This window comes from Cajanus cajan, chromosome 9 (assembly GCF_000230855.2).
Source record: "Cajanus cajan strain Asha chromosome 9, NIPB_CcT2T_4, whole genome shotgun sequence".
NCBI lineage: Eukaryota > Viridiplantae > Streptophyta > Magnoliopsida > Fabales > Fabaceae > Cajanus > Cajanus cajan.
The window spans coordinates 7,748,027-7,761,379 of NC_138525.1; the positions used below are offsets into that span (position 1 = coordinate 7,748,027).

General features: G+C 35.3%; 1 protein-coding gene across 2 annotated transcripts; it reads right to left on the reverse strand.

Moving 5' to 3' along the window:
- Positions 1-1,799: 1,799 nt before the first annotated feature.
- LOC109814048 (pumilio homolog 1) lies at positions 1,800-12,102 on the reverse strand. 2 transcript variants are annotated; one of them, XM_020378380.3, is made up of 9 exons: positions 11,070-12,102; positions 8,399-9,897; positions 8,167-8,308; positions 7,863-7,970; positions 6,233-6,445; positions 6,017-6,127; positions 3,545-3,739; positions 2,825-2,999; positions 1,800-2,201 (listed from the first exon to the last, which is right to left on the reverse strand). In XM_020378380.3, the coding sequence occupies exons 1-9, from the start codon at positions 11,658-11,660 to the stop codon at positions 2,155-2,157; spliced, it is 3,081 nt and encodes a 1,026-aa protein (XP_020233969.2). In that variant the 5' UTR covers positions 11,661-12,102; the 3' UTR covers positions 1,800-2,154. The 2 variants fall into 2 exon arrangements, with proteins under 2 accessions (XP_020233969.2, XP_020233970.2); XM_020378381.3 differs by having other exon boundaries at positions 8,399-9,894; positions 11,070-12,101.
- Between the last annotated feature and the right edge of the window lie 1,251 nt (positions 12,103-13,353).

Below are 13,353 nucleotides of genomic sequence, written 5' to 3' on the forward strand. Positions count from 1 at the left end.
GATTTTTTTATTTTTTTTGGTAAAGTAAGTGAAGTACCAGTTCTTGCAAACAAAAGAAATTATATATTTGACAAATTGGGAATCTCCCCTCTCTTTTGTCTCACATATGAAGTTATAAAGGAACATGAAAGTCAAAGGGTGAGAAAAGAGGACACAAATGACAACTATGTACAGTGTGTTTGGATTGGAGTTGCACTCCGTTAAACAGAAATTACTTCCCTTGCTTCTATTCTTTTCCTTGGAAAGAGAAATGTTGTTTGTGTTGTTTCAAACGCATTTTCAAATATACACGTAAAGATGTTCCAAAAAGTTGTTTGGTTGCTATAACCCTATGTTAATGGGAGCAAGCTTTTGAAATCTTTTAACTAGTGGTAGCTGTTACATATTAATTAATTCAAATTGATATATCTTGTTTTTGACGAACAAGTTGTCAAGATTGTTCATCTATATTAATGTTGAAATGTTGTCAATATTTTAAATCATAAGAAAAATTAAAAAAAATATTTACAGGTCAATTTTTGTTTACATACATGATCCACAATAAAATATCAAAACATTGTTTAATTCAGTTAATCAACCCCATCCAATAAGAAAATGCTTAGTTGATATTTAAAGGAAATATGTGTTGTTGATGAACCTATTATGTGTCCAATTTCATCCCTAATGTATTTTTGATGCACATATTTTAGTGTCCAGTTTTTTTATATTTACTTCATAAACCACTATTTTTACTTTTTTTCTTGCTCTATTAACCACTTATTCTCATAACCTCTACTTTGTAAATATGTGTTCGTTTTCTTACTCTACAAATCACTCACTCTAATTAATCTTCTACTTTTTTCTATTATTTTTATTTTAACAAAATTAGAGAGATATAAAGTGCCTCTTACTTCATACTGATTATAATTTTAAAAGTACCATAGAGCATAGAGTTTGAACTTTCGTCTACCGAAAAACAGAAGAGACCGTTTTAGTAGTCATTTAAATGATCAATGTACAAATGAAAGTTGTGACTGGTTTGATTAAGAAAAGCCAAATAACTGATCATTGTTCTTGATACCCCAAAATAATCTGATTGCGAAAAAGGAGAATTTGAACAAACAATCTGCTGTGTGCTACCAAACTTGTGGAGACTGAAACTTCCCGAAATAGAGTACTTTTACTGTTCGAAGTACGTAGACTGTGATTGCAATTATCAAACCTACATGATCTTATGATAAATGATACCAATTATAGTTCACAATCTATTCGGATAGATTTTTCAATAAACACTTGAATCAAAGAAGTAAACTTATTTCAAAAATTAAAACTAACTTGTACTTTAAGAAAAAACAAAAAAAAACCTAACTTTAGCTTACCCTAAAACGTATTTTCTTTTTCCTCGTATAAATATTTATAGAAAAAACTATCCCAAACTGGTTCATAGACACATGCTTAAGAATTTAACAGTGTTGATGTGCAAAATTTCACCTACAAAGAGGAGTTTTGACCAAACAAAAAATGTTGGATGATTAGGGTGTGTACATCAAATCAAACAGCATGTTTGATTTAATTTACTTATAAATAAAATACTAAAGAAAAAGCATTGAACCGTGTATGAAACCAAAAAAAAAAACCTCAATATTTCCTGTATATATTTTTCAAAACAAAATATAGTAAAAATGTGACAATTTTGTAATTAAAAACTGAAAACAAGAAATGAAAATGCGACCTAAATTCGACAATATTAGTATTAATCATTAAGAAATGAAAAGCCGTGAGATAAAGAAATTTTGAAGCAAGAGGCAAAAGGCTTAACATAGGGCAAAAAGAAAAGCCTCATATGTCAAAAGATTTATGGATCCGGAATACAAGTAGTAACTCTGATAAGCAACCTAGTAAAATTTGTACAAGTCAACACCTCCCTTTACAACATGAAAACTAGCTCATAAATATTATATCCCTGCCGCATGAGAATCAGGCAAGGCCATTGCCAAGTTTGAGCCTTAGCCTGATTCTTTCTAGGTATTATATCCTCATACTAACAAATGTACAATTTCAAGTACAACTAAATTTATTACTTCACTACCTGATTACAGACAGGGCCATTAGATAATGATATCAAAAGAAAAAAAGAGCAGGTGCTTGTATTATCCTCAGTTAGCTGTACATCTTCTATACCATCTGTGCAGGATTCAGAGTCAGAACACTAATCCTCCTCTCTGCATACCACACAAGATACAATATTTTTAGTTAAATACACATAATCAAAAAAGATCTTAACATATATTAAAGCTACATGCAAGCTGACAAACAATGTCCACATCATGTCATGATGAACTCTGTGAAGTGAAATCAGACTTATGACTCATCCAACAAAAACAAAAATTTAGATACAAGTACACCTGAGACTCGGTCTATTTTGGACATCCTTTAGCAAGTGAAAACCATTCATCTTTCATGGGATAATGAGAACGATTCATCAATTGCAAAACATTACCAGACATCATAGATCACCCTACTTCATGATGCTACTAGATTGAGTAAAAAGTTGATACAAGAAAATTATCAAATCTCATGGTTGAATGGAAAGGAAACTTTTTCTTAAAACAAACAACACGCATGCAAGTTGTAAATAATGTCAAGTGAGTCCATACACAAATTTCAAGGAAACTTTACTGTTAAATTGAAATAAAGAATAGTTTAAGAGGGACAAGAAAATAAGTAAATATGAACATCATGAATCCGCAAAAGAAGCTACGGTGACTACAATGACGCAATTGTAAAAATGGACTTGTAAATTTATGTGCCAAAATAAAAAGTAAATTTATGAGATTGAACATACCCCCAGCAGCAACCAATTTCTCTACACGGGCAACAATGTGCTTCCCATATGTATACTTCTTCAAGGCGTTCAGATGAACCTTTATTCTATTAAGGATTAGCTCAAGTTGCTGGTCATCACAGGTTTCCAGCACTTTCTGTACAACATAGTTTGCAAACTGATCCTTCATCATAACCTAAAACCATAAAAAAGCACAGGCAAAATAAGAGAAAAGCAGAAATAATTATTAAAAAACAAAAAGATCAATTAACATTAGAACAAAAATGACAGTACCAAACTTAATCAGATAAGCTTTTTGGAAATAAGAGCTACCACTTTTTTTTTTTACAATAATAAAGTTACAAAGTTATATAATCACAAAACAGAAGAAACTGTCATATTGTAAGTTATATAACCAATTGAAGATTATACCTAGGCTTTTTCATTCATCAACTATTATGTTAAACAGTATAAGACTAATTGTGAGCAAACAAACTGATATATACACACACACACTAGTGCTCAAAGCAAAACCATAAATAGACAAAGAAAAAAAATGTAAGTGGGCCCTGCAAGCCACTAGATTCCGGATTTTCTTTTAAACCATCACAGTTTAATATAACATATCGAATATATATAATTATATTAGCATTACATTTTTATATATCCATGGCTAAGAGAAGCATAATGCAACAAACAAGAGATTTGTTCATCAATGGGGATCATAGTTCATGAACAAACCTGTAGGGGTTCATTTTCATAAGTGGAGCCAAGCATCTCATTCACAAGGATTTGACGCTCTGTAGGTGTTCCAAAAGTTAAGCACTTTTCTATAACATTAGAGGCAAACTTCTGCTGGCTCATCTGCACTATTTGCCCACTTAATTCCTTGATTATAGCTGAACGTTCATATGGCTTGCCATGCTCCAGCACATGCTGCAATTTTTAAACAACAATCAAAGACTTGAAGAAAAATTTGGTAAAATCTAAACAGGTAAAAAAAATCATCCAACAAAAATTCATAGCAGGAATCTGTTAGTAATTAGAGAGTAAGTTTGTTAGTTAATTGTGGGAATATGTTAGCTTGTCGGGCTGAGATAGAAGAAAATTAAAGCAGAATGCCTGTAAATAAGAGAAGTTGAAAGAGAGGAATATTGCGTCATTTGTGAGAAAATTGGGGCCTTTGGACATTGGGAGATGCAGATCCTAGAAGTTCGGCAAATGAGGCACTGTATTTAAGGGAGAAATCCTTTATTGTTTCTAATAAGATACTATGCTTCTATAAACAGGTTTTAGAACTCTGCTTCTGTGGGGTTGTGTAAATGATTTCAAAATTTGATGGAAGGATAACTTCAAGATTTGGTGGGACGAGCGACAAGTTGGTGGCTGATAAATTTAGATGATTGTTTAGAAGGCCTTAAAGTGCTTGAGGTGGAGAAGCTATCATGGGTTTTGATGGAATTGAGAGGAGATTCTCAGTGGTTTTGTTGGAAGAAGAGCAACCAAGATGACACATTTTTCTCCTTTGAGAAGGCTGTACTCAAGCTTTTCCAACCAGAGCTTGGGGTTTATCTTCAAGATTCAGAACATGGAGAGCAAGAAAGTAAATAGAGATGAAGTTCAAGAGGAGAGCCAAGAACCAATGGTGCACAGAGCAGAAGCTGGTGATGAAAGGCAGCAAGAAAACATAACAAGAGATGAAGCATATAAGAGAACAGTTCCAGCAGCTCAAGGGCAAGTATGAATACAATAAAGCTAAAAAATTGGGAGAAACCCAACAAAAGCAAACCACAACATTTTTGGACAAAGAATCGGAAAATAGAAGAAAAAATTAAGTTCTTGAGATCAAGAATCATAGTAGAAGATATTTTTGGGTTGCAAAGAAGGCAAAAATTGAGGTAAGCCCTATGTCTAAAACAAGGAGAGAGCCAACAACTAAACTGATGGTAACATTGGTTTTGGGTATGGATAGTACTGTCAACCCACCACAAAAGCACAATAAGGTGGAGGATCTTAATAATCCTTAACCACAAACACATGCAGTAGTTCAGCTTGCAGCAAAGCCATTGGATCTCCTCAGTGAAATTACAGAGGCTACTATGATGCTCTATTTCATAGCAAAATATACTGCAGAAAACAGAGCATCGGAGTAGTTCAGCAGCTGCAAGCCATTGACATTCAAAGGAAAAGGTGAAACATTAGGGAGGCAGTATTGTTAGATGGCTGTTAGTTGTCAATCTGTAAATAATTAGAGACTTTTGTTAGTTATAGTTAATTGTTGAAATCTGTTTGGCTGAGATTGGAAAGAACCAAGGAAGATTGCCAAATAAGAGGAGAGGTGGAAAAATAGAAGTGTCTTGTCATTTCTTAGAAAATTGTTTGGGAATTGGGAGTACAGACACTCAGTTCTGCAAATTAGGCACTGTATTAAAGGGAGAAATCCCTTATTCTTTATAATTATAAGATACGAAACCATGTTTCTATCAGAAACAAATAACTCCAGAAAAGCATACAAATATCGAAATAACCAAAACTAAAGGCTAAAAAGTAAGAACATAGGAAGTGATGGCAGTTAAAATAAAATCAACACGCAGGTGCATTTTCCATCCATTTAATACAATATTACAACACAATAACAGTCTTTAACACTAGGTGGAGTCATGTATCTATATGAATCAAATGACAATAATTTTCTGATCATAAATCATGTCAATGGACAAATTATTGATCTTTAAATCTTTTTCCAATGTTTTGCCTATAGTTTATATAATATTAAGCTGTCACAATCACAAAAACACCAAATTAGAGTCACCATACTTCCAGCATTTTATAATCAACCCTCCTTGACTCTAGTATGGACAAAGTGTTGGTACCATTTAGAGCATGTTTGTTTTATTGTTTGAACACCATTCAGTGAGATTTTTCCACTTTCCAAGACAGAAACGTGAAAGCAAGGGGGAGGTTGGATTGATGTTCAGTTGGATGGAACATAAAAAAAAACGAACACTCAGATTTTACCAAAAGAGATTTCATAATTGATTCAATGTTATGTTATACTCGACCAATTTTTAATACCAAATTACCAATTGGCCAAAAGTGTTCACATTAATACTAAGGCACAAGAACATGTACTGCTGCAAACATGTAGAAAATAAGATCACAAGTTGTAACCAGTGGGATAATAGCAAAAAACTGAAATGAAATGCAACAAACCTGCACAACATAATTCCCATATTGGTCTTGTGCCAACTTACAGACAGACTGCAAAATCTCATCCATCATAATTTGCTGTGTTTTGGGATCATGGCAGTACTCCAAGACTCTCTGCTCATTGAAACATGAATAGTTTAGAACTATAATGTTAATCTTTCAAGCTATCGATCCAGCTACTATGTTTTTTAACACAAATGCATAAGATGCAGCTGTTACCTGTATAACCCGGCAACCATAAGGATGAGTTGACAATGTCACAACCTGGTCATAAAACGTTGAAACAATAAATTGGATTGCATCTTCGGGTACACATTCAATACATTTCTGGATGACATGGTTTCCATTTTGATCCCGAACACAACGCATAATATGACCATCCAACTCTGTAACCATTTTAGTCTGCTGATCCATATCAACAACTTCAATAGCCTACACAATTTAGAAGAGAAAGACAAAATGAATAACTGTCAACCTTACCATCAACCAAGACAAATCAAAGCAGCATTCTACATTCAAAGCATAATAATAAGTCAAAATAGCAGTTTCACACACAAAATAAACCACATTGCATAGAAGAAAAATCCATTATATTTGTCACACTAAAAACTACAGAAAGTGATGTGTCAACAAAACTACTGGACAACATCGCTTTTCTAACATTAAGAAAATGAGGAAAAAAAATTAAAAGACTTGAGTTGCTCACGAACACCCATCCGGGCCATCCCCCACCCATCAAGTAAAATCTGAAATGTTTTAAAAAAAAATAACTGTCACAATATCCCAAATAAGATAAAAGTGTGGCTCATTGTGATTATTTCAAAAGGGTGCCTTGACAACCCTTCTCAACATGATATCTCAAATTCACAAAATAGCCAGTTTAAAGGCAAGTCTAGTAACAGTTTGTGTGATACCGGGGTGAATTTTTCCTGGCCTTTCCACGTAGTATATAACATTGAAAAGCATTAAGCTCCAAAACAAATTTTGACATATAAAAAGTAGTAGTCAATCCAGAAAAGGAATAGTAGCCAAGCCCAAAATTGAAGCAAATCATGGAGTGACAGCTATACTGAAGCTATCAAACTCAAATACAATATAAATAATTTGAAACATAAATGTCCAAAACTCAAAAAGTGCTAAAAATTTACATGTTCATCCTTAATATTCAATATTAATAATCCTAAAGGTTTTAAAGTTTTGTACCACAAACTAATAACAATAAAGGATGTATAAATACATTAAAAAAAATCATTTCAAATCAGTCAACATGTTATGAACAATTTAAGGCACCAAGTCGAGAGAAAGCACAACCAAACAAATCATGAATAAAAGAAAAGGGAGGGAGTTAATAATATTACTAAAGTGGGACCGATTAGAACTATTTAATGCTGACTATTACAGGCACCTTAACCAGTGCCCATAGAGTACTAGTTAGTAAAACCTTAGATCATGGTGTGATCTCTAAAATAGGGTAAAGGCTTCTTCAAGAAGCCACAGCTGATATACAGCCAAACACCCATGGCAGGTCTTGGTTGGGAAACCAGCAGCGTTGATTGGAAAATCCCAAGGCAGGAGCAAACCAAGGGACGGAAGTTTTGCCCCTGTTCACTGTGGTGTCATCATGGTGGCTGTTGCAGCCACTCTTTGACTGCAATCACAGCCAGTATCATCTTGATGGCAAAAAGTGACACTCCACCTAACCTGATGAGGCCAGGGACTGAAATAGCATGATTGACTATGTAACAAATTACAAACCATCACAAAGAACTGCAGAATTTGTAGAACATAAAAGCAAACAATGCATATTATTATAGAAACAGTCATAAGGTAGATAAATTGATAAGCAGACCTTCTGGATAACTCGGCAGCCATACATTTGAAGACTTAGGGTCAGCACATGATCAGTAAGCTGATCAGCCAGTTCTCTTATTTGTGCTGCTGTTCCGTGTTCAAAAAACTAAACATGAATTACAATATGTTAGGCTTGTATAGGACAAGTTCCAAGGTTTTTTGCATTGTATAATGAATTTGATGCGCACTTAAACATGATAATCACAAAATAAAATATATAAAAAATACACTATACAAAGTCAAAAATGAAAATACATTGAGTTCCAATTTGTAGCATAAAACAAAGAAAAAATCAAAAGTACCTTCTGAATTACATAATTACCAAAGACATCAGTCATTAGAGAAAGTGCTTGCGGCATGATTTCATGGAAAACCATGTTTTTCTCTTCCATCGAGGCCGTCTCAAGTTTCTGTTGGATAAAACGGCTTCCATACTGGTCAGCACTGTTTAAGAAAGAATATAAAAACAAGTTAGCTAAATATTAAAAGTCAAGACGCAAAACATAGTATGATACTATGATCACCGGTATGCACCTGAACTCCACAACATGCCCAGCAATTTCGGAAAGTTCAAAACATTTGGTCTTGTTACTTTTGAATTCATCGAGCAAGGAAGATGCAAAATTCTCATCTAAGCTACCCACGGTGTCTGAAGGCCAAGCTCCCACGAAACCACCAGCCATGTTCCTCATCCCAGACAAACGCATATTGCGTTCACTTTGGTTCATGGGACTACCCGACCCATAGAGGGAGTTTGGGAAAACGGAACCAGCCAGTGGGCTTCCTGGATATGACGTGGCCATACCAAATGATGGATTTCCATAAGAATTAGGGCTCAAAGTAGGTGATTTAGCAAGGTATGGAACATTGAAGTGCGATTTTTGGGGGGCAATTAAAGACTCGACATAAGCTTTTTGGAGACTAAGTAAATCTGTGCATTCCCTATTTATTGCTGATTCATTAAGGGCAGCAATCTGTGCAGCAGAAGCAACATCCCCCGATCTTAGATACTGAAGATACAAAGGGTCCATCAGGGGCAACTGTTGAGTGCTACCTGCAGCATGACTTCCCAGCCTGTTTGAATTTTGTAACTCTGACGCAGCCAACAAAGGTCCTAAATTTGCACCTCTTCCCAGGGCTCTGGAGTCCATAGCATTCAATCCTAGTGCAGATGCAGCAGCAGCATTTTCAAAGAATGGAGGCAAATTACCACTTCCAAGATGGCTTGCCATCATGGATGGTGATGAAGGATTAACAGTATACCCAGTCATACCATAATTAGGATAAGAGATATCATCCACATTCTGATAGCGAGCATGCGGACTACCTCTGCTAGTAAAAGTTGGTGTAGATGGTCCTTTTAAATGTGAATTAACAGAAATTCCACCAGCTTTGTGAAGTTCTAGCTGTTCATTTGTATACCCTGCTGATTGATTCAGATCCAATCCAAAACCACTGCTTTTATTCACTTGCAAATGGGGTTGGCTAGCTGAATGACGCTGAAAAGGGACGGAATCAGGATTGTTTAAGTAAGGGTGCTGTTTAAAACTGAGAGTATAATCTGATTCATTGTGCCTAGATGACTGGGAATGTTTCTCATCATCTATTATATCATTGGTGGACAAATTCATACCAGCCAAAGCAGATGCCAGATCTCCATGATCATTTAAATTAGATGAGACAGCATTGAGTGAGTTTTGACCATTAGAACTCTTTTTATCAGTACTGGACCTGCCATCACCAATGGGTGGAAGGCAAGGACTAGCAGCTCTAGGTAGAAGTTGAGAGTCAGGGGTGCTACTCCTTGATAGGGAGGCTCCTAAGGCAGAAGCATAAGTTTGAGGCCCTGAACCAACAAAATTTTGGGCCGAAGATATGCCCTGCTTATTTCCACCAGACCTCAAGGCATCCAACTCTTGATGCGCATAAGCAAAACGGTTTTCTGATTTTTCAACAATATCATCAAATAAATTACTACTAGGCAGATTTTGAGGGTGCTTGGAGGCAGATGATGCATTATTTATTTCATCCTGCTTTGAAAATATAACAAACAAAGCATCAGAAACAATTCAACTAGATAAAATGATACAAGTAGCCATGATCACCACAAATGTAATAACATCATTCCATTGCAAAACTAATTGGTAAAGAAAATATTTTAAATTTCAAGCCCGTAAAGTTGCATCTCCATACTAAATATGCAAATTCTTTGAATTGAGCTCCAATTAGAAAATGAATGCACCATTAAGAAACTCATACGATAAAAACAAACCAAAGATATGCAATAAAGGTAGAGTGACTCAAAAGTCCACTAAAACGCGTGCCTACTCAGCATGGACAAGTCAACAACAGCACCCACCTGAGAGATTCCAATCATAGAAACAGAAATAAAAGGAGCCACAATCCCAAAATTAATAAATTTGCAATCCATAAATCCCATTGCAGCCAAACTATGTCTCAGCTTAATCTGGAAAGAATACTGGCGCAACAGGCAAAACTTCAGAAGAGCAAATTTTTTATTCATAAGAAAATTCTCTAATTTGATAATTCTTTAATGAGCCCATTAAGAAACCCAACTCTCAAAACACACCCTAAAACAAATTCAATTAATGAGTCATTGTACCCTCCGAGATTTACGCCGATCACTTGGACAAAGTTTATTCAAATATCTTGGGCAAACAAACATCCAAATGTCAGTTACCAAACTCAAAATGTAGTTGACAATGTTGGCAGTACTCGAATACTCCAACTGTTAAGGACCAAAATGTAGTTGATAATGTTGGCGGTACTCGAATACTCCAAGAGTTAGGGACCAAAGGACACGACAAAATCACACTAGAGTATTCCCACAATGTGAGTAACCACCCCAGACCAGTGTCACACTTCTCCAACATCCAAAGGCAGAGGCACAACACACTGTTATATGAACTGGCCACAGGGAATCCCTAATGGTTCTTCCATTATGAGAAGAGTGATGCATTGTTTCCATCCAATGAACACAAACTCACACACACATACTTCTCAGCAGATCTTCAGTTAGAGTACCAACCATCAATCACCAAAAGGAGCACAAGTTAAACATCCAACATATATAAACATAAAATAAACAAAACATACAAATCACACACACACACATACACATACACAAAATAAATAAATAAATAAAACTCCAGTTACAATTTACAAACACCAAAACAACTCTCACCTGAAACAGTTCAGCAATACTCCTCTGCCTACTCCCCATGCCCAATGCCGGCAAACCGATCAAGCCGTCCTCGCCACCCCACTCGGGGCCACCCTTCCGGTGCTTCAAACCACCCTCCTCCTTCACACCAAACCCACCAGGGTGCACAGAAAACAAAGAACTATCACCACCTACAATTCCACCATCATCACGCACCATCCCCCTATCCTCAATTCCCCCCACCTTAGAACCACCCCTCAACCGCTGCACGAACCGCCAGTCCTCCTTCGAGGCCAGCGGCGGCGGCAACCGCGGGTTCAGATTCACATTCGCATAGTAATAATTCGCGTAATTCGGATCAGCCCGAAGCTCCTCCTCACTCCCAAAACCCCTTCCACCGCCAAAAACCCCCGCCGCCGCCGAACCCTCAAACAACCCTCCCACCGCCGACAACGACCCCTCCACGGTCGGCGGCGCCGACCCACTTCGCAACCGCGCCAGTTCCCTCTCCCTTAGAACCCCCAAATCTTCACCGCCGTAATCACCACCGTTCTTCAGCATCGATCGAATCACAACATCAGACATCATCTTCGAGTAACTATCACTCACCATTACACACCGCACAAAATAAAAACTTCACTCAACCCACTGACAAAAAAAGAAAAAAAAAACAATATCGCAATGAAACCAACACAGAACAGGTCTAAAACCGCTCTACTGCGAACAGTTTCGAATCAAGAACCCAAAAAAAAAAGAAAACAAATCTTTTTTTCTGAGGGTCCGAGGATTATTCAGTAACGCTAATTCCGATAGACGAAGTGAGAAAAAGCTTCGACTTTATTGGTGGGTTTAGTGATTATTTTGATGGGTCTGAATCAAAATGAAGATCGGAGTTTAGAGTGATGAGAATGAACGCGGAGGATCGACGATGTGTTGGTCCATGTTAGAAGAGAAACAGAAACAGTGGTGAGACTGCGAGCGAGTGTGAGAGGGTGAGAGTGATAAGTACGAGAGTTTGGCCTTTTTGGACTGTTGGATATAACATCGACGGTTCAGATTGAGCGTTGCGAAATTTGTTATTACACTGGGCTTAGGGTTTGGAGTTATGGTTAGGTTTGTATTAACGCATTCGCGTATGTGTTTGGGTGGCCGAATTAAAAAAATATAATAAATTAAATTGAATATTTCTCAATATTCGGTATTAAAGAGTTTGAAACACTTTACTTTGTGCGTTTTGTTATAATTGTTGGGGCGGTGAGTTGTCTAAAGTGGTGTCCTAGGGTGCGCGTAGGAGATTGACGTTGTTTGTTTTGGTGTTATTTAGGATGGAAGAGGTATGGAAAACTTTAAAAATAAAAAAATATGCATGGCTTAAAAGGTTTTTTTCATCTTTTGGAATGAATTGCTTGCAGCATGATCTTGCGTAAAATTCAATTTGGTCTCTGATTCTTTTTATTGGGAGATGTTGTGAGTTTCAAATAAATCATGGTAAATTATATTTTACATAATCAATTTAATTGCACATCATATAAACATTGAAGTAACGCATGTTACACCGAACACCGCGTGAAAATGTTTCTACGTGTTAAACTCTCGTTACGTGAATATTTGGTATTTTTTAAAATTATATTTTTTATTTTTTAAATATGATAATTTTATTTTTAGTGATTTATTTTTTAATCTCTTACAATCTATTAAAAAAGTATCATATGTAATTGTTGTTCTTTCAAAGATGTCTTGTATATGACACATCTCTGTAAATGAAAACAAAGAGTTAATGTAATTTTTAGAAGTTAAAAATTTAAATTTTACCTTATTTACGACACATTTATAGTAAGTATTATCTTATAAAAAAAATTAAAATTATATTTAATTCTTAAATCATATCTTTAAGAATTTAAGAAAATCTTTAAATCATATTCTTAATAATTCAAATAAATCTTCATGAATTATATTTACATGATTTAATTGTATAACGGATAAATATTAAAGTGAAATATGTAAATTTTTCCTCATGTTTATATTTAATACTCATTTTAAATTGTGTTACATTGGATGATAAAAATTGAAGAAGATATGTCTTCACGTATAAAATATACTTTTCACACACATATATTTAATGCTCATTTTGAATTATATTATTAGAAATTAAATTAAATATTCATTATTTATTTTTAGACTCGTATAACGACTAAGTATAAAAGAAATATTTGCCTCAAGTTGTGAAGTATTTTTCAAGTTATTAGGAGGTTTATATTAATATTTGTGTAACTTTTATTAAGTATTAGATCGTTTAATAATTTTA

Excerpts from the sequence above, each read along its gene's own strand:
- LOC109814048 (XM_020378380.3), bottom strand. The coding sequence starts at position 11,660 with ATGGTGAGTGATAGTTACTCGAAGATGATGTCTGATGTTGTGATTCGA. Across the intron at positions 8,309-8,398 it reads GGGCATGTTGTGGAGTTCAG|TGCTGACCAGTATGGAAGCC; the intron begins GTGCATACCGGT and ends TTTCTTAAACAG. Across the intron at positions 3,740-6,016 it reads ATGGGAATTATGTTGTGCAG|CATGTGCTGGAGCATGGCAA; the intron begins GTTTGTTGCATT and ends TAAAAATTGCAG.